This window comes from Urocitellus parryii, chromosome 9, assembly GCF_045843805.1.
Source record: "Urocitellus parryii isolate mUroPar1 chromosome 9, mUroPar1.hap1, whole genome shotgun sequence".
In the NCBI taxonomy this organism is placed as follows: Eukaryota; Metazoa; Chordata; class Mammalia; order Rodentia; family Sciuridae; genus Urocitellus; species Urocitellus parryii.
In genome coordinates, this window is record NC_135539.1 from 119698351 (window position 1) to 119720235 (window position 21885).

Consider the following 21885-nt stretch of genomic DNA (forward strand, 5'->3'; position numbering starts at 1 on the left):
GTGCATGTTATAGTAAAGCCTTTAAGTATTATCTGAAGAAATGTGTTAATGATTTAATGTGATAGGAAAAGAAAAGACATAAATTACTCTAAAGCACCCAGAATCACTAAAAGCCTAAAAAACTTGAGAAAACACCTAAAACTTTGACTTTAAATAACATTTTTGGATATCTACACTTATTTGGGAATAAGTTGGAAAAAGAATTAGCTATTTCAGAGATTTTTAAATCACCTTTCCTAAAACCATTGTATACTGACCTCTTAGGCCATGCAAATTGTCAATAGATATGTTTAATTCATTGAATATTTCCTCTAATCCAACATGAAGGTTTAACATGTTAAATGTCATAATATACATTATAAAGAAAAAAAAGGCCCCAGAGAATATTATATTAGTTCCAGGTTTGCCTCAGCTCTGCTATAATCCTTATTGTGTCTAATGGTAAGTGAAGCCTCTAACAAATTTCTGGGATGGCCATGTGAGAAAGTATACAGTTTTATTCAGCTTATTGCAGAATTTGGAGAACATTTTATTTGGTTTAGAGTAGATTTCAGGGAAAATACTGCTTTCAGCGTGTCTCTGAAGTGTGTTCATGAGCATGCTCTGAGTTCTTAGCTTTATACCATACAGCCTTGACGCAGTACTTTGTACATAGTAGGTATTCAATAAATGAATTATATTAAGCAATTATGTTGAAAGGGAACATAATTGCTCTTCTTAAAAGTTTGCTTTTAAAGTCCCTGTTTACAGTCATCTCCTGGAACATTTTGTAAGGATATTTTCATTTGACTTTCATAATAAATAAAAGAAGAAACCTATAAGCATATTTGAAATATACTTTTTTGTCTAAGAGTATAGCATTTTATTTCCTGTATTTGGAAAAGGAGGCCATCTTGTGAGGATATGATTGTATTTCTGTACACTAATTGAGTGTCTCTAGAAAGTCACTGTTCTTTTATAAGTGATTATTTTCAGAGATGTGATATTTAAAAATAGACTTTTTGTTTGTATGTTTGTAGGTAAAATAGTATATATATATATATTAATATATATATATACTATTTTCCAACTGTTCTCCTGGTGTATATTTTAAGAACATAAGCCTTAAGTGCAAAAACAAAAATAAAAAATCGCTGAAGCCTTAAATATGCTTCCAAATATTTCAGAGATCTTTGTTATTTTCTCTTAAATGAATGAGGCAAGCTGTCCCTCCCACCAGACTTTAGTAATCCCCCCTTTTATGTCTCTGTACTTTTGCCATTTATAAAGTTGATTTATTGTTTGTTACTTTTAGTGATTTTTAAATGCCCATGAAGTCTTTGGCTTCCTCATGACTTTGTATTTCATATTGAATTACCCCGTCTTCTTCTGTTGCCCACACCCTCTCCCTCCCATATTACCTTAATAGCATGTCTCTCTCTGTTCTAAAGCTATTTTTTTAAAATGTAAACTTTGATTTTTGACTATTAAAAGAATTTCCAACTTATTCTAGTCCTTTAAATTGTTGACTTTTCCGTATTCAAGAAACTCTTTTGTATGTGATATTGAGAGCACTGTCACCATAGTTATTCCCCAGTCTTTCTTATATCATGACTTGGTTAACTTTTAAATGAATTATGATCCTGGTGTCCATCACAGATATTCTTCTCGAGTAAACAAGAGGAATAAATGTAAAAGTATGCCTGAAACAGATTGTTGATATGCTAATTTAGTCACTTTTTCAGTCTTCACTGATTCAACAAGTATTTGTCAAGCATCTGCTATCTGCCCATATTTTGCTAAGAGGTGGGGATATAGTGGTGAACAAGAAAATATATACCCCAGTTTTATGCTGTTTACATTGTGTTAACAAACACTTACCTAGTATTACAAGTTGCGTCAAATGTTATAAAAGAAAGGAAAAAATGCAGTAGAAGAGAAAAACGAGGAGATTCTAATTTAGATTACGTGTGAGATTGGTAGACAGGATCTGTTCTAGGCTCATTGATACAGAGAAAATCGTTTGCAATTGTTGTGTAGCAAGTCTTTTGTGGTAATGTACATGCTCTTGAGAGCTCAGATGTTCTCCTTGTATACCACAGCAGTAAAGACTGTAAGCCTGAAGTTTGTTTTTTTGTTAAAGCATGACAACCCCCTGATGCTGTACCAGTTGCATTGAGGGTGGGATTTCAGCAGCACCTGTTTGAGAAACTATGTAAGCAGTCAGAGGCTTGGTCTATATTCTTATTTCATATCTGTCACATATCCTTTTGTACTCTTTGTCTCTTCTTTAGATGACATATTTATTAGAGTACAGACTAAGCTGCTGTAATAGAGACCTCTAAACACCCTTTTCTAGATAAAAATACAAGTTTTTTTCTCTGTTGTGTAATAATTAAGAGGAAAGTTGTTCAGAGCTGTGGGGTGTCTGCTATCCTTCACACATGGCATTCATCTACAGGGTTAAGGTAGCTGTTCCACTACTCTTTGCCCTCAAATAAAAGGGGAAATCCAGGGAAGGGCACTCATACCCCTTTTAGGGCATAGCCTGAAAGTGTCACATTCCTCAGTTCACATCCCTTTTGTTAGAATCCAGCCATATGGCCACACCAAGGGATGTTGAGAAATAGCTGGGTCTTAACTATGTAATATTTAAAACTTAAGACTTACATTACCAAAGAAAAGAAGAGTAAATGTTTGTGTACTGACAGCCCCATTTCTGCTACCAGCAAACTAAAGTGAAAATAATTTAGCTGAACTGACGTATTATTCTTACTAGTCCACAGTGTTTGTGGTACAGCTAAGCTCAGTGTGTCAGGATTATCTTTCTTCAGAAGTAGCCTGAATAGTGGGTATGAGTCAGACAGACAAGCAAAGGAGGAAGAGGAAAAGCATTTACAAAAGTTGGGCCATGGTGAAGAGGTTGGCAAATTCAAGAAATAGAAAGAAGCCCTCTAGGTTGTGTGATGAGTAAAAGAGTTATGCAAAAGGAGATGGTAGAGATAGACAGGAGTGATCAGAAGACACTATGGTTCTTTAATAGACCTTTGGACTTTATTGAAAATTCAGTGACAGTTTTTAACAGAGGAATAGTGTCATCTATTTGAAGTTAAAAAATATCATTTTGGGTTCTGGGTCTGGAAGGTCACTGTGAGTTTAAGAAATAAAGCAGATAGATCTGTGAAAAACATTTGCAGTGGTCAGGGTGAAAGATGATAATAGTTACTTGAATCTGGTAATACAAGGATTTAGAGAAAAGTGGACAGACTTTGAAAAGTATACCAGAGGTAGAATTGACAAGCCTTGGTGAAGTATTGCATATGGGGATGAGAAAGGGTAAAATGCTGAGGAGGACCTAAAAAGTTCCTTTGAGAACAACAGAATAAATGAAATTGACACTGTTATGACCTTGAGTTTGAAGTGGTGTGTTAGTTAGCTCTCCAGCACTGTAACAAAATACATGAGATAAACAACTTATAAGAGGAAATGTTTATTTTAGCTCATGATTTCCGAAGTTTCAGTCTCGATAGGAGCAAGTAGCAGAGGAAATGGCTTCCCTCATGGTAGCTTTATGATGAAGAGTCAGGAAAAGGCTAGAGCCTGAGTATCTTTCAAGTGCATGCCCCAAGTAACTTAACTTCAAAAATAATAAAACAAGACAATTGATACTTTTTCATTATTAATAGGATTATGTGATAATAGCCATATGACTAAGATTTCAAATGTTTTTCTAAATTCTGAGTTATATTCAAGTATATAGAATTCATGGGAACATACACAGTTTTTTCCCAACTAAATGTACAAGTTTGGAAATTAAATCATAAAATGTCATTTCTCAGACCACATATTGAAAAAGTGCAGAAAAAACACCATCCTTTTATAGATAAAAACTGCTAAAAGCTAATTAGTGCTGCAAAGGGCAATGGTAATGGGTGATAATTTACTCCAGTGACCTAAAGGAAGAGAAAACAGTAAAGTTGACATAATCATTTTATGTGAGATTGATGTCCTTGTATCTAAAATTGATTTTTAAAAACAATTTCAGTTTTACAGACTATTTTTGAGCATTCATTGTCTCATATAAAAGCAGTTAATTCAGCTGCTTTTCTGGTCTCTGAAAAACAGGAACAACCTCAGATCTATAGGCACTAACAGTTGAAATCTTCTGGTTTATGTTGATGTAGTTTGTAAAAGTTGAAATAATATATAAATAGCACAGGAAAAAGGGAACCATATTTATTGCTATTTTCAATCTCACATATTTGTAGGAAATTAGATGGTATGCTCATGAAGAATAAGCGCTGTCCAATAGAAATCCAATAGGAATATAATGTGAGCCACATATGTAATTTAAAATTTTTAATCTCATTAAAATTCCAAAGAATGTGATGAAATTAATTTTAGTGATATATTTTATTTATCCCATACTTACAATACTGTTTCAAAATATAATCAATATAAAAATTATTCATGAAATAGTTTCTATTTTACACTTAGAGTAAATCTCAGTTTGGATGAATGACATTTCATTTGGACAGTGCAGTTCTAGAACACATATTTTCTTTTCATTTTCTATACATTCATACAAAGCTCAGAAACTATGACTGGGTAACTAGAAGTAAAGGTTAAAGTTTATGATTTGGTCAGGAAGGGATTGTGAGATTGATACTCCTGGATAGCTCAAGCAACAGTCATGCAGTCAAGGGCATAATGGAGTAAAACCAGAGGGGTGGGTACACTTGATTCCATTGCCTGTGAGCAAAAGTATATGCTTATTCAAAGAATAATGTGTGCTTGATTTATAGAGAGCTAAATTGTCAATTTCCTATTTTATTAAAAAGTACACTTTTTTGCACACATATAAAGCATGAGTTATTTGTTTTTAATTTTTAAAAGCAAAAGTTAAAAATTCCCCAACCTATTTAGGTTAAATAATATTTCTAAAAATTGAGAACATTTTTTTCCTTCCATCATAATATATTTTGGGGATAGTAATTAAATATGTGCACTGATATTCATTTCTATTGTTTTGTATTTTAAAACCATTTGAAACTTAGAAAAAAATAATATTATTCAAACTAGAATAAAGAGCATTAAGACAGAAGATTTATTTTTGTATCCTTCAACTGTATTATTGTTTGGATATGTGGATTACCTAAAAATGTTCATTTATTGAGGTTAGATTTTAATATAAAAATTCATTCTTAAATGAATCCTGGTATATGCACTTTGTGGGCTAAATGAATTAGGCTCTAAACTTTTATCTGAATCTATGGAGCTTCGATATAAATTGAAAAGATCACAGCTATGGGGAGAAGACCTATACTGCAAAGGCCTTTCTGCATAGATTATGAACATCATAACTCAATAATTTTTTCAAAACTATGGTTATAATTGGACCCAATGGGGGTCTGTTTCTTTGATCAGATCACAGCAACTGTGACTTCACACTGGAAAATGTCACCACTGTGCAGGTTTATCACCTGTAGAGCTGCTCTTTCCTCTGATGCTGTGCTCATTTCTCATTAGCATTATTCAAAGTTTAGTTGTTAATTAGGTTGACACTTCAATTACAATCATCATCTACAAGACTAGTCAGGACTACTTGCATAAGGAAATAAAAATATTCCTTTTTGCATATATGTGTAAAGGATAAATGACTTTATTTTATTATCTGGTAGTTTCATACAGTAAGAACATGCTCTGTTAAGGGAGGGATCCAATTGGAATTTGTCTCAGTTTTTATTAAGAAAACAGAATTGTTACATAGTTTCACGTTTCTGTTTTAAGCATTGATGGGGGTTGTGTATGAGGATCAATATTTTTAAATATAAAGACTATAGTTTTCCATTTTATGTGAAAGAAATTATTGAAGTGAATTTGATGCATAGGAGCACGTTACATATCTCCTCTCAAAAAAATGAGTTTACATCAGGAGTAGCACTCACTTAAACATTAATCTGATAATATTGTTCTCTAAAGTGCGTAGCACTTGAAATTAAAGGATGGAATATGTCTGAAAAATGATAACACATTTATGTGACTTTTAAAATCATACAAATTCCTAGATGAATCTTTCTTAATTTAAAAACATTAGTACTTTTTTGATTACTGGTTTATGATATAGTGACATTGAACTTAAGGCCAGCATGTGGTAGTCTGAAAACTAGAAAGTAAGTGTATATCATATATTTTCCTCTTATTAGCTACATAGTGAGGGCAGGTTAATTCATGTCTTTGCACTTCTTATCTCTTCATTCATAAATGGGATATGAATTCTTTTCTTAGAAGACTATTGTGAATATTAAATGAGACAGTATGTAACATTTGCAGAACATAATTCTCCACTCATGATACAGTCTCAATAAGTTTATCTCTTCCCTCTTTTTTTTCTAATAATGACAAAACATATCAACAAATGACTGGAAAATTACATATGCAAATGAAGCTTCCAAAAGTAAAATAAAATTCTAAGTGATCCTGAAGAACCCACAACAAAAACCTTCCATAGCAGAAATGAGCTATGTTCAATGAGCTTCAACTCAAAACAAGTGGACACATGTTGTAATTGTTAAAAATCTGCAGAAAAGTGGCTCACAAGCAGTTTACTGTAAAATAATTAAAGCTTATTTATGTCAAGAGGCCTTGGGAAAAAAAAAAGAGAGCATAAACCGATTTGCATTAGCACGTTACTATTCACTCCTGCTTTGGTTTCAATTAACAGACCAGCAGGTGCTCGCTGCAGTTAAAAAGATAAGCTATCAGGAAGAAGGATGAATTTTTGGCTGACCTGCAGACACTGTGGTTTGCCTGCTGATTGGGTTCGTACCTCGCTGTACCAATTTCTGAGGTGTTAATTTAACTGTTCTTCTCTGTCATGCAGGTCTCGGCCTTGAAAAATAAACTGAAGAAACAGTCTACAGCTACCGGTGATGGACTAGCTAGGGCCTTTCTTAGGGCACAGGCTGCTTTGTTTGGATCCTACAGAGATGCTCTGAGATACAAACCTGTAAGCATTTTATTTCATCACTATTGTATAGTTCTTTGGAATGAGGCAAAAGAAAGAAACATCATTTTAATATCACACCTTAAAAAGTATCATGACTATCTTATAAAATCCAACATAATATACTATAAAACATCTCCAATTCCTTAGCTTTCTGTGTTTTTTGGTAAACTTTAGTTAATACTTCCCACATTCTTTTGCATATCACCTTATTAAAATTCTAAAAATGGAACACTTACCTCTTAACTAATTAATTGTGTTCAAACATAAAGCACTTATCTGATCTTGTTAAAATTATTAAGAAATTCATCAATCAAATTTAATGAATTTAAATATGACAAGTACAATGTGAAAGTTTAAGAAGTTAAAACTAAAAATTTTTGCAATATTTGGAAACTTAATTGTTTGCCTAATGTGTAACACTTTTCTAAAGTGGGCTTATCTATTTAGTGTATTTTGGCTAATTTTGCTGTTAATTTCACATTCAAAAAATGGTTATTGTGTAGAATTATAGCCAAGTTTTTAGGTGGTCTAATCTGCATTATTGATTAAGGTATGTTAAGTTGATTTATAAAAATGATTATACTACTGTTCCATGACCAGAGAAATATATTTCAAAGGATAAAAACATAGAATTAGTAAAAGTAATACAAAGACCTGCTGTTTATTAGGAAGTTTACTAAACTGTAGTACCCTTACTCACTAGACTTTGATCTTATTTGTAGAATGAGAATTCTTATAGTTTCTCTATCTTTCAGGGTTGGTTTGTAAATCCCTATTGTAAAGTAGGAAGTACTAAACATATGTGAATGTGTTCAAGGGTTATTGAGTTATTGGAAGAGTCTTAAATGCATGAGCATATTGGCTGCTGTCTCTAAGTAAATGTGTATGTCCATTTTACATGCTCTGTTAGCTTTATGTTAGCTGTAACAAAATACCTGTGGTAATCAACTTATAAAAGGGAAGGCTTTATTTTTAACTCACAGTTTTGGATGTTTCAGTGCATGGTCCATTGGCCTCATTGTTTTTGAGCTTTGGGAAGTCAGCTCGCTTTTTCAGGGAGCAGGTGCAAAGCTCCTTATCCTTACTTCATGGCTGGGACACAAAAATTAAGGAGAAAGGGTCCAGGATCTCAACATCCTCTTCAGGAGTACATACTCAACAAATGGAAGACCTCTCCTTAGACTCTGTGTCTTAAAAGATTTCACCATCTCCCAATAGCTCCACTGGCTGAAAGACCAAGCCTTAACGTGGGGCTTTCGGGGACACTTATCTAAACCATAGCACATGCTAATGCTTTAAATGTATGCATTTATAGAACTCATAGTATCATACATAACATACAGAGCTCATATGGGAGAGCCTTAAATATTGTTGTTAGGATCTCACTCTTTGCAAGACTAGAAAACAGTTATCTACTCTCTAATAAGGCATATATATACATGTTCAATTTGTTCAACTTTACTTAAAACAGAAAAATTAGTTTGAAAGACAAAATTAATGATTTATTATGATTATAGGATTTTTTTGTAATAGGAATTGATTTTGAGTTTATAGTATAGGAAAGAAGGTTAAAAATATAATTTTGCATGAATTTTACCACATTTAAATACTTATTCATCTTTACAAACTAACATTTTCTTTTTGTTTTCCTTCTAAAATTTGTGAAAAACTACAGATTTGAGGACAGAAGTAAACTGAAGTGAGAAGAGAAACATTTTTTAATAGATTTAAATTGTCAGTATGTTAGGTACAGTGTGGAGTGATTAAAATAGCATGTTTTTAACATTTTTGAGCTTCATTGAGCAGACAGGAATATAAGATTTCCATGATTTTCAGTTTTTTCAAAACAATCTTGAAAGCCATAATTTTAGTACCTGTTAGAAATATATAATTTTATCATAGAATATCTTTGTTTTTATTGATCCCATTTGTTAATTTTTCTAATTTTTTCCTTTTAATTTTTGATATTTTCTCTTTTTTATTGCTAGTTCTTTTAGGGAGCTGGGGAATAGTATTTTCATTTTGTATGCATTTTTATTGACTTTGAAAAGTTTTTAAAGTTATTGAAAACATTCAGGTTTTTTAAAAATTTGTTTTTCAAAAGTAACAGTATTCAAGGGAAACTATTTATATCTTTATTATGTTTAAAATGTGTTTTAAGTCATTTTCTTTACAAATTGATTGTGTCATAATTTATTAAAATGATTGCTTTTTTTCTAGGTTATTTTTGGTCATTTGTGTAATAGGTATATGTACTTTATATATTTTTGATAGATATAAATAAAGATGGATCAAGTGTTGAAATTATAATATTTCATGGTTTTGCCTATTCATGAATATATTTTAGTAGAATCTTCTCACTAGTATAGTATAACTTTAAAGGAAAAACCTACTAAATACCTTTAAGGTGGATATAAATTCTTTCATTAGGCCTGACTTTTTAAAGTTTTATGATTGTTCATGGGTATAAAAATGAGTCATTATTTCCTTTACTGACAACACTTAAAATGTGTTTAGGCCCAGACTAACCAGGGTGTCAGGCTATCTCTTCACCTAATGCTGAGCAAGTAATCTGTCTTCCTTTTACTTTCTTTCCAAAACTTTGACCTCATTTTATATAATTCTGCCTGAGTCACCAGTAATCTCAAGCTTCTCAGGCTCCCAAACCTTTATTTATAATTTTCTTTCTTTCTGGCAGATCTTTTATCTCCTTTGATTTTAATGTTCAGCCAAGTTACTTCCTGATTCTTGACTCCATACTTCATGCCTGATCCTTTCTTTCTGTGAACTATATGTTCATTTTCCTTAATATACTACTTCTCCATTATTCACTGATTATTTTCTTGTTATTTTTACTTATACTTGTAATTTTTGATTGCTATTAAGCAGTAATTGACTGCTGAGCACCCATTAGATGCCAGACATTGATAGGCCCTAGAGATAAACACTTCCATTTAATTTTTACAAGCCTTCAAAACATTACCTTTTTATTTTAAAGATAAACACAACGATAATCATAGAGTTGGAAAAACCTCACTGTGTTTCCCTAGCTAGTGAACAGTGGGACCTGGATTAGATTGTTCTTTCCATGGTCCCTCTCTCCAGTGTAACATGTTCCTGTTCCATCTTGCCTGTTATCATAGACTCCTGAAGGTACATTTCCTAAAGGTGTATATCTTCTTAAATGAATGTGTTGGGGCTCAGAAAAATGATACCCCAAGCTGTGCTTTGACGTGCTGATCCAGAGGAAGTCTCAGAACTAAGGTTTCTCTGACCTTCTTGCCTTCTTTACCCTACACCTGCTGTGTCCCTCAATGTCTTTGGTCCTTTCTTCCCAGAAGCACAGGGTGACTTTCTCTGAGGTTGCCTTCCCAGAAGGAAGGCAGTTGTTATGAAATCTTATCATGTAACCAGAAACGTTAACTGTCAGAGACAACACCATTACCATGCCCATAGGGTAAGTTAAAGTATGGTAACTTTAACTTACCCTATGGGCATGCTAAGTCTGTATATGTATCTAGTGTCTAATGATGGAAATCAGAATAATTAGCATTTTCATCTCCTCAAACATTTATTATTCCTATTTGTTGAGAAACTTCAAACTTTTCTAGCTGTTTTTAAGTATATCATAGATTGTTTGAGACTGTGGTTTCCCTTCTAGACTATAGAACACCAGAAGTAATTTCTCCTAAAAGTATTTTGATGCTCATTATTAAACCCAAGACTTTATTTCTTCTTAATCAGTTTTTGTTTTCTTTTAGGACTTTGAATATATCATCCCAATATCTTCTGGCCTGTAAGGTTTCTGATGGGAAATCTGATTTTGTCTAATGAGATTGCTGTAGTCGTGACTTGTCACTTTTCTCTTGTTGTTTTTAGAATTCTATCTTTATCTTTGATTTTTCACTTTTTAATAGGCCCTGGAGGTCTTTCTTGATTGAGTATACTTGGGATCATTTGAAATTCCTGAATCTGGATATCCATATGTCTTTCAGGACTTATTTTCAGCTATTTTAATAACTTGGATTTTCCTGTATTTAATGTCTTTTCTTATCTCCTTTCAGAACTCTCATAAGATGAATATTTCTTTGTTCAACAATGTCCTTTAAGCTTTTAAGACTTTTTTCATTCTTTTCATTTATTTTTTTCTTTTTGTCTGAACGGGTTATTTCAAAATATCTGTCCAAAAGCTTATAAGTCTTTGTTCTGCTTGGTTCTATTTTTTGTTGAAGTTCTCAATTGTATTTATTTCATTGATTAAACAGAAATACTGTTTGCCTCCTTTTTATTATTTATCTTGGTCAAATTTCTCATTTATATCATGAATTATTGTCTTCACTTTGTTCATTTGTTTATCTGTATTCTCTTGCATATCACTGAATTTTTACTTAGAATTGTTCTTTTGAATTCCTTTCCAGGTATTTCATAGTTGTCCTTCTTTCTCATGAGTATCTGTTTATGGAGAATTATTGTGTTGCTTTGGCAGTATCATTCTTTTGCCGCAGTCCGGGTGCAGCAAAATAACCAGGGGTGACGAACAACTTGTGTACATTGATACAGCAGGAGAGGGAGCCGTTTATTGTAGGAGCAGAGGGGTATATATATTACTGAATACACAGCTTATCTTAATTAGCATAAACTAGATACAGCAGTCAACCAATAAGAAATCTCCACACTTAATGGCTCGCTGGCACCATCTTGACTTGTTTACAAACCCTAACATTCTTTCTTGCTTTTTGTGATTTTACTTATATGTCTGCATTTCCAGTGTAACAGGAATCTTTTCAAGTTGTAAGGAGTAGCTTTCATAGGAAAGGAATTTTTTGTTCAGGTGTGTAGTGTAGGATGTTGGGTAGGTAGATGCTTTGGCTTTGGTTCTAAGTGAGCACAGTATAGCCTTCATGTGATTTCTTTAACTGTAATCAATGTTAGCCATGTCTACATATGCCTCTGTAGTCTAGACAGCAGCATTTTGGGGTGTGTGTGTGTGTGTGTGTGTGTGTGTGTGTGTGTGTAAAGGTAGGTAGTAGTACAGTTTTACAGTGAATGACTTGTTGCTTCTATGTTATTTCTTTAGCTGTAAGCAGTATTATCCATGTCTACAAGTACCCAGTAGTCTAGACTGCTGCTGTTTTTGGAGAGAGTGGTACAATTTTGCAGTGGATGTGGATTATCAAATATGTATGTCCTCAGGCCCTGCAGAGTTGAGTGTTAACAGTGGTGTAGCTTGCAGCAGCTGCGACCACAATCCTAGAGACATGGGACTGTCTGTAGGTCCCAGGAGTCAAATATAAGTGATCCTATGGTTTGTGGTGGCAATAGCAACAAACATTCCCAGTATCACAGGACATGGACAGGACTATCTCTAGGGCTTGCTAGGTGAGCATGGGTAATACTGGAGTTTTTCGCAGCAGCAGTCCAGTCCTAGTCCCAGAGTATTGGGATACAGAGGGGCCTGCTCTTTGCTCTGTGAGGTATGTGTTGGTTCTGAGGACTTCTAGTAATATCAGCCAATATATTGGGATGCTCATGGACCCCTGAGGCATAGAGTCTAGCAGTGATTCTGTTCTAAAGATGGTGCTGTGCTACAGTGACTTGATTTCTGGGGTTGAAAATTGAATTAGGGGTTGGGAGGGGCTCATTGTGAGTTCCTTCTCTGGGTCCAAGCAGTTACATGGACCCTAGGCAGCTCCTTCAACTGGATTAAGCCTGTGAGGCTTTGGAACTCTCCTCTACTTAGAACTGCTGACATGCTGTGATGATGGTGGTCACTTTTTCCCATAACTTTTTCCTGACATTGTGAAGTTCCTTCTGGCTGAGGAGCAAGGGTCACAGTTGCAGTATGCTTTGTTCCTCTCTCTGTGCTGCCATTCTGTGCCTCCATGCTATTTAGAGTTCCTGTTACTCCTGTGCTGAGTTTCAGAGTTCTGCCTTAGTCACATTCCTTGTGATGCAGCCCTTTGTTTGTTGCCCTGGTTTATCCCTGTGCTGGAGGTGAATGCCAGGCCATCTCTTCAGCTGTCTTATAACTTTCTCCAGAGGGTTTTTACCTATTCTTCTCAGGAATGCTATGAGAGATTACCTGGGAAACTTTATCTAAATAATGAGACAACCAGCCTTTGTTCACAGTGAAGTTCAACCCCTCACCTCCCCTGCAAAGTAGAAAAAAATTTTGTCTCAGTCTATTTTCTGTTTTCTAGGCTCAATATTTCTAGAAATTATTTATCATCCCTCTAAAATGGCCTATAAATCCCCTTCATTTCCTTCTCCCCATGAGAGAGGGTATTTAATCTTCAACTATCTGACATACCCCCCCACTTTTTTTGGTACTAGGCATTGAACCCAGGAGTGTTTTCCCTCTGAGCTGCACTCCCAGCCCTTTGGGTGTTGTTTTTTTCTTGCTTGTTTGTTTGTTTTTGAGACAGGGTCTCCCTGAGTTGATTATGGCTTCACTGAGTTGCCCAGGCTGGCTTTGAACGGGCAATCTTCCTGCCTCTGCCTCCCAAGTCCCTAGGATTACTGACTGCTACCATGCTGGATTATCATCAGACCCTTTGAGTTGCAAAAAATTTGTGTCAGTCCCCTGCATATATCCACATTAAATAACTTTGCATGCCTTTTCTGCCTTTAATCTGTCTATTGTCATTTAATTTGAAAGTTGTCATGCCAACTTTCAAAGTATTTGGGAAAATTAGCTTTACCCCTACAAAGATGTACAATTTACACTTGCAAAAAGATTAAATTGAATGCAAAATCTTAGAATTTTCTCAAAGAGATCAGGTTGTATATCATTGCATTGTGTGTATATTAATTGGGGAAGTACTTGCTATCCAAGCTATGTTTTCCAAATAATAGTTGTTTTTGTTTTTTTTAATCTTAGATAACTGCCACTGCTCAAATAGCTTTATCCTCTTCTCTCCAATTTTTTAATTCTTCTTTTCTCATCTTTATCTTAGTATTCCTAGAAGCAGGACTGAGTATATTGTACTGAAAGGAAATTTTGATTTTTCTCTTTTTTTCCTTTCAATAGCAAATCATATACAGTAGAAAGCAGTGATGGAAAACATCACAGTATAAGAATATACTTCTTATTCTGTTTATTCAGATTTATTATAAATACAATTTATACATTTAGAAAATATATATTGAACATTTCTTCTACAGTAATATAAAGAAAATTATAAAAGAGAATTATGGCAATGAATCTATAGGAAACAGAAGAAATGTGTAAGACACCTATTGAATATATGCATAATTTTTCTAGGTAAAATAATAGCTTTTACCATCTCCTCAAAAAACAAAAAAACCCGAACAGGTTAAGATTCACTCATGAAGAATTGGCAAAACCAGTCATAAATTACTTTTCTGAATCAACCTGGAGAGTCTTATCTCTTACATAGTTAACATACAGTGTTTAAATATTTTTTTTAATCTTGGGAATGAAGTGCTCAGAATTGTGTATTATAAGGACTGAAGGTAGGAAGGCAAGTGAGGCTGTTTCTTCACAGAGAAGAAAGGACTCAGTGAGGAGCATCAAGGTTGGCCAGAAGGCTCAGAATCGAGTGACTTTGAAGGCAGTAGTGCTGAAGAACCAGTCAGATGTAATTGGGAAGGAAAGCTCTCCCAGATGATTTGTGTATTCCCATGTAAATACCAAATGCATGTGCTAACTTATTGTATGAATTAGGTACTTGGCAGAGTAAACCACCTTGCATCATGAGCCAGGAAATGAAAGTGGGACACAGGAAGGGACCAAGGTCCCATAGTCCCCTTTGAGGTCATGCTTCTAATGACCTATTAATCCCTGCAAGATCTAACCTCCTCAAGGCTGCACCATTTTCCAATAGCACAACCCTGGGGAGCAAGCTTTTAAAATATGGACCTTTGGAAGACACTTAAGATCCAGATAATAGCAGCTAGCTATTATTAAAAATTAAATTTTAGAAGTAATATATGATAAAAATTCCTTTAATCAAGGAAAAGTACTCACCTCTAATCTCCAAAAGGAAAACATTGTCATAAACATGACAGTATTTATAGTTGCTATTTTAGAAACAATAAAGGGTCTTTAATTGTACCTTTGTATGTCACTGTGTCAAAAGCTGTTAAAAATAAAAGTCACAATTTTGACTAACAACTAATGCTGAAGAAATGTTTGCTTAGTAAATTAAGGGGCAAATACCTGATTATCCTAAGAACATAGTTTATTCCTTTGAATATGTAAGGTTCTGTCATTTGTTAAAAGTTAATCAAGCTTTTCTGAGTTGCTTTAAGCATTGCTAATGTATCAAAAGTAAATTACTTTTAAAATGAAGATTGCTTAGGAACCTGGGTCTTACTTTGATTAGTTGGAAGAGTTGCCATTCAAATATTTTTTGGATTATATTCCTTTAAAACATTATTAGTTAGTAAAATTATTGAATTTAGTGATTCAGAATAAGTCATTTATACACAGGGATGGCATCTATAATTTAAGATGCTACTTATTAAACCTTTGCTTTAAGATTTCCATTTTTGAAATTTGTAATAGTGAACTCTTCTGGTTTTTATAATCTTGGTTGAAAAGTACCATTTACTCATCCCTCACAGTTTTGTGGTTCCTAAAACATGTTTAGGTATTCATTCATCTCATTAACCATGTTTGAGTATTGATGGACCTTTTGACTTTAGAGATGGTTTCTGCTAAAGAAATGTTTGGATTGTATCTAGCAGTTTCTTTCTGCTCTCTTTTAATAAATGTGGAGGAAATTTCTATTAATTGCTTCAGCAAAAATGTAAAAATTTTCTCCAACTACTATGGGACAGGTAAGACTTTGCTTTTGATAATAAAAGTTTCCATTTTTATATCACTTGTAAAATATTTCATAAGAGTGGTGATTATCTTGTTATTTTCTTAAATTGTGGTAAAGAAAATTTATTTTTGCAATATGTAGCAAATTAATGCATAATCTATTAATATTATCTAATTTTTCAAATTTAACCAAAATGCTAAATCTAATTTAGAAAAGTCAGTGTCTCTTTCCATTTTAAGTTGCTGAATCATAGCCAAATGAAACATTGGTAGGTAGGTGTATTTTTTCAAGACACATCCTGTCAGTAGCCTTGGCATAAACTGGTATAATATATCCAAAAAGAAGATTTTACTATTAATGATTAAAATGTTACAGTTTGAATATAAGGCTTCTTTTTTTGTTGATTTGTGTGTTGATATATCAGCACTGGGGGAAATTTATTTTTTCATGGTTAATAAATTCTGAAAGTAAACTTGCTATTCCTTACATAAAAATAACATTGGGATTTTTGAAAGAAAAATGCTATATAATCTGAAAATCATTTATTATCATTTCCTCTGAGAACCTGCACATATTTGAATATTCCCAGGAGAGACCTAGCAGAATCTTTCAGAGATTATAAAATTTAAATAAACTATCAGTATGCAGACATTTTTGCTTAGTTTGTTTATTCTCCTTATATAATGGTGACATTACATATTAGGTCCCAGTGCATTAAGGAACTTCATGAGTAAAATACTGATATTTTAGATTACATTTCACATTTTTGTACAGTATAATTTTTTTTTCCTGATACCTTCACTGCAAACTCCTACTAAGTCCTGCACATCTTATGGCACAAGATATCATCTTGTGAAACTTTCTTCTCCAGAGTTTAGTTCCAGAATTTAGTTTCAGATTTCCAGAGTTTATAGGTAAATTTAAGGATAACTTTTCAAAACAGAGAAGAATCACCAAAGAGATGCTGTAAAAAGGCAGTGATTGTTCAGAAGAAGGAAAAGTTACTTTTTTCTATTAAAGAAAATTCAACACTTAGTGAGATAAATCATGTGTTCCATATGGAGCAGATTTATGCCTCCAGGGGTTAGTTCTAAATAATTTTTTCTGCAACAAGCAGTTGATAGGTCAAGTTAGATAAGATCAGGTAAGGAGGGCATGCACTTCATAGCACATGGCTCTAATGATACCTTTTTCCTTCCTATTCATTAGTCACTATTGCAAGTGACTCAGTCACATTATACTGAATAATCTTGAATCTGCTCTGATTATGTTTTAAAAAGTGAATCAAGTATGAACATTGATGTTTTTACTATTATCAATAACAAACTACCTAGAAAGCTTCTTAATATAGTATCAATATATTATTGTTTCTTCTTTAAATATAATGGCAAGTAATGTTGGTACTTCCTTTCTAGAAAGTCTGTTCTCCTCTCTGTAGTATGAATTTCATTCTTGTTCTAGTTCATGTTATGTTTTCCTGATATACTTTTATTTATGCTCCTTCATTTGACATTTCCATCAAAATGATTCTAGTTTGGGTTCCTTTCTATTGCCTTATCACTGTCCTGAAGAGCAAAATTCAGTTATTTTTGTTATTATGTTGAAATTGTCACATGAAGAGTTTTCCTTTTGTTTTATGTTTCTACCTCATTACTCTTTGTTGCCACAGAATCATATGTTTATTTACTGTTTCTGTGAATGAACAATATAGCATTAAACAACAGATTAGATAGCAGATAGATATTTCTTAATTGCATGAACCCTTTTTTATAGTGGGTGGTAAGCCTAATTTTAATACGCAATTCTGTATAGATAATTCTTAAGTATATCAAATTACAGACATTTCCATGTTCTTCTTGAGCACTTTGCCTTCACTGTGCTATAGCAGATACTGTTGGTTCACTGCCTAGACCTCCTGTACTGGCTGGTGATCCTTTCAGTGAATAATTTCTTTGGCTAAATAGGAGGTACCTTTCCAGGGAGAGAATGTGCTCTCCCCTAATACTCCCCTCCACAAGAGGAGAGCAAGCCAATGATACATGCAGTATAAGAAGTTGGGATCAATTCTGTGTTTAATTAGTGCTTTCCCCTGTGTAATTAGGTAGAAGCTGATTTATGAATTTGATCCCATTCTTGCTTGGCTTTTTTTCTCCTTTCCTTATTTCCTCTAGTATCTTTTCTCAGAATAATCCTCCAACAAATTATTTGAACAACAATCCCTATCTGGGCCTCAGCTGAGAATACAATTTAAGATGCACATCCAAATTTATTTCATCAACTTCTCCTTAAATACATTTTCTTTCTGTATTTGCAGTGTTTGATAAATGATACAATTTTATTGCCCTCAATTAGAAATCTCACCTATTCCTGAATAGAGTTATTTCCCAGTTTTTTTTTTGTTTCTGAACATCCTTTTATTCTTTCAAATTGTGAAGGATAACGTGAGAATTGCTAACACGATTCATTGTAATGAATGAGTCATTGTCCTTAGTCTCTGTTTTTATTTTGATCATAAAGTTCAGTCACTTATGTTTATTTATTTGTGTTGAGTGGGCAGGGGGTGGCATTTAGGTTTATGAGGGGAATAGCAGGTGTTAGGGATCAGCCACTGAATGATGACAGATATTTTGCAGTCAAATAAGAATAAGTGGAACAAGTGGAGTCTGTAGGACTTGAAATTTAAGTCCTTGTTCATTTGAAGAGGAAGCATCTGGTACAGCTATCACAAGATGGTTCTAGAGATATGATTACTTAGCACTTAGGATAAGTAAAATCAGATGCCAAGTGGAATTTATCCTAAAATATATCCAATCAGAATTATATTTGCAATTATGAAGATAAGGTGATTGTAAGCATTTCATTGATTTCAAAACAAATTAATTTTATAACAACTAATGGAAACAGCAAAAATCATGTAATAATTGTCATATAATTATATAAGTATACATATTATATTATATAAGTATACATGTTATTTTATATTATTATATAAGTATACAAATTATATATTATTAAATATTGTTAAGATATTTTCTAATCAGGATGAAAATAAAATTGTTGGATGTTTTCAAGTACACATACTATTTATATTCTCATACTTAAGTATAACAGTGTTAATCTTAGTTTTAGGAAATTTACTCCTACTTTGAGGCAGTGAAATTGACCAGTTTTCAGAGTCCAAAGAATTCTTGAATAGTAAGGTATTTTAGAGGATTTTTAGTACTGGAACATTTCGGCTAGCCTGAAATCTAGCTATTATGTATCAGGGTCTATTTGTTGATTCCCTGTCATATATTCTATGACTCTCCATGTACCTCCTAAAAGAGACTGGTTCTTTAACTGCCTTTATATTGATGCCCTGAAAATCTTCATTTCTATCTAGGGTGAGCCTGTCACTTTCTGTGAGGAAAGTTTTGTAAAGCATCGCTCAAGTGTGATGAAACAGTTCTTGGAAACTGCTGTTAACCTTCAACTTTTTAAGCAGGTAAGAGTGGATCTACACATTTTTAGTCTGTAACAGAACATTGTCATTTTTGCACATTTTCATCATCCTGAAACTGTGTCCTAATCCTGAGTAAAGTCTTTTCTAGCATTTTATGATTTTTAAAAACTCAGTAGCTAGCTATGACCTAGCAGTCCAGAAATATTATGTAATAACTTTGCTATTAAAAGGAACTAATGAAAAAATTGCTAAGCTCCAGGTTTCACTGAGGAGGGGCATATATCCACAAAAGAAAACACAACATGAGTAGTTGTTAAACAGGGAATGTGAGGAGGAGTTATTTTGGAATGGTAGATTGATATGGTAAAAAATAACTAGGATAGTCCCAGTGTTATCTAGTTTATAAAATAATTTACAAAATGAATATTTAACTAACCTTTAAAGCTTTGTAAAAGACTTTTCATAATTATGAATTTAAAATTTAGGGGAAAATTATGGTTATACCATATGTCCTGATTTTCAGTTCAGAAAATATAATTTCCATTTCAAAAAAGTTGTAGCTTGACATCGGAATTCAGAAATTTTGGTATACTAGTTCTTTCATCTCATTATACAGTCATAGCAAGTCTCTTAAGCTATTTTGTCTTAGTTTTGGTTTACATAATTTAAGTCCTTAAAATTTGCATTTCTTCTTTGAAATGACAATTTTAAGAGTAACATTGATGCTGTGAATTTAGTGTTAATGAAGAACAGTGGTATGTCAAATAGTGCTCAAGCAGGATAAAAATATGTAATGCCTTGGAGGAGCTGATGACCCTAATAGTAATTTATTTAGACTCTTGGGGGGGGGAAATTACTTATAGCTTAAAATATTCTTCAAAATAAGTCAGTAAAGAAATCAGCATGGCAACAAATTAATATATTATCCATATTCTAGGGAAATTTTAAAAAATAATCTGAGATTTGAAAGTGTTTAGGTAATATAACTGTCTTCTAATATATAAAGGAAAGGCTTTCTATATATAAACTTTTAGGATCATGTATTTCAGGACCAGAGATGTCTTGTTATTTTCCAAAGATATAGTTGTATACTTTGGAGTTCCCTATACCTAGATGTATCCAAGCATATAGTGAATTACTTCCTAGGGTTATAAGGAGGATCAAATAATAGTGCTTTATAAGTGCTGAAGAATATAGTACAGTGTATTCCCAAGTTAGTCATCCAGTATGGGCTTGTTGAATTAAGTATTAATGTGCCCATTTTTGTATCAAGAAGAGATACAACTTTCTATTATCAAGAATGAGTAGTGAAGATCAAATTGTTAAATGGGTCAAGGATTGAATGGGTGGGTAGAATATATAACTTGCTACTTTTGAGTAGAGATTCTGTAACTGGATTATTACCACTTAATAAGTTAATAAAGCATGGTAAATTTTATTGCATAGTAATTTTTAAAAAGCATTTTTAAGAATCATGTAGAGTTGGGTTAGATACTTTTCACTTAACAGATGATTGTGCATAAGTGCATGTTTATTTTCCTTTAAAATACAAATATTGCCACCTACCTAACAGGGTTATAACATTTATGTGTGCTTATATATACACTCAGCATAGTGGATGACACCTTGCAGATGCTCAGTAAGATTTATTGTCCTTCTCATTCTTAGAGGAAATACAATAACATAATCCAAGTCTATGTGGGATTATTTTTAAATTAGTAAAATGAAAAGGCTAAATCTAAAAAATGAAAATCATCAATCAAAGTAAAATCCATTTTGTGGACAACTTGAATAATTTTGCATAGACAAATGTACCATTTTTAGAAGTTGATATCATTTTATGAATCTTAAGAAAGTGATTCTTAAAGATAGCCCTGTATTTAAAAGAGTATTGTTGACAGAGTTTTACAAACTTTTCTAAAAGAAAAGTCAGTTGGTAAAAATGTATCAACACAGATGGATCTTCAAAGATTATACTTAGAAATGGCTGAAGGAATATAAAAATTTACTAGGTACAAGTGATTACTATCTATAACAATGATTTTATGATCCATGGTAGATCTAGAATCAGTGTCTCTTTTAGCATGTTAATGCTTCCAGTTTGATAGAACTTGAACCCAGGAGAGCAACATACAGTTTTAAAGAAAGAATTAGAGTGAATTTTTATTTCTGGTAATATGTCAGAGTAGGTTGAGAAATAACCTGTTTACCCAAGCAATTTAAAATGTAGGAGTTGAAAAATATTTTGTTGAAAGGAGGCACAGGAGACAGAGCTCATGGGTCACTTTTTCTGGGTAAGAAATATAATAGGAGAACTTACTTCCAAAAATCTGGGAGGACTTTATGTAAAAGTAAACAGGAAATAAAGGAACCTTTTCCTTTCATTTATTTCCTGGGTATCTGAAAGGAGACTAAAATTTCAAAAGAATTTTCACTATTAAAAATCACTAAACATACAAGGAATCAAATCATGAATAATATTAAAAGTAACAGAAATTGACCAAGACTTCAAATACTGGAATTATCAGAAATAGAATATGACATAGCCATGTTTAAGATGTTGAGAGAAAAAAATCAAGCTTTAATAAAGTTGTTAAGAAACAACTTTAAAGGATATAAAACCGATTTTAAGAATACAGCAAATAATTAGTGAAGCATATAAT

At 32.9% G+C, this 21885-nt stretch overlaps 1 protein-coding gene across 3 annotated transcripts in view; it reads left to right on the top strand.

Moving 5' to 3' along the window:
• The window catches only part of Dennd1b (DENN domain containing 1B), a 225911-nt gene that overhangs the window by 141525 nt on the left and 62501 nt on the right, over positions 1–21885 (top strand). For all 3 annotated transcript variants that reach the window (XM_026401485.2, XM_077802286.1, XM_077802287.1), the window contains 2 exons: positions 6863–6988; positions 19163–19264. In XM_026401485.2, the coding sequence (XP_026257270.1) occupies positions 6863–6988; positions 19163–19264 (228 nt within the window). The remainder of the gene's footprint in view (positions 1–6862; positions 6989–19162; positions 19265–21885) is intronic.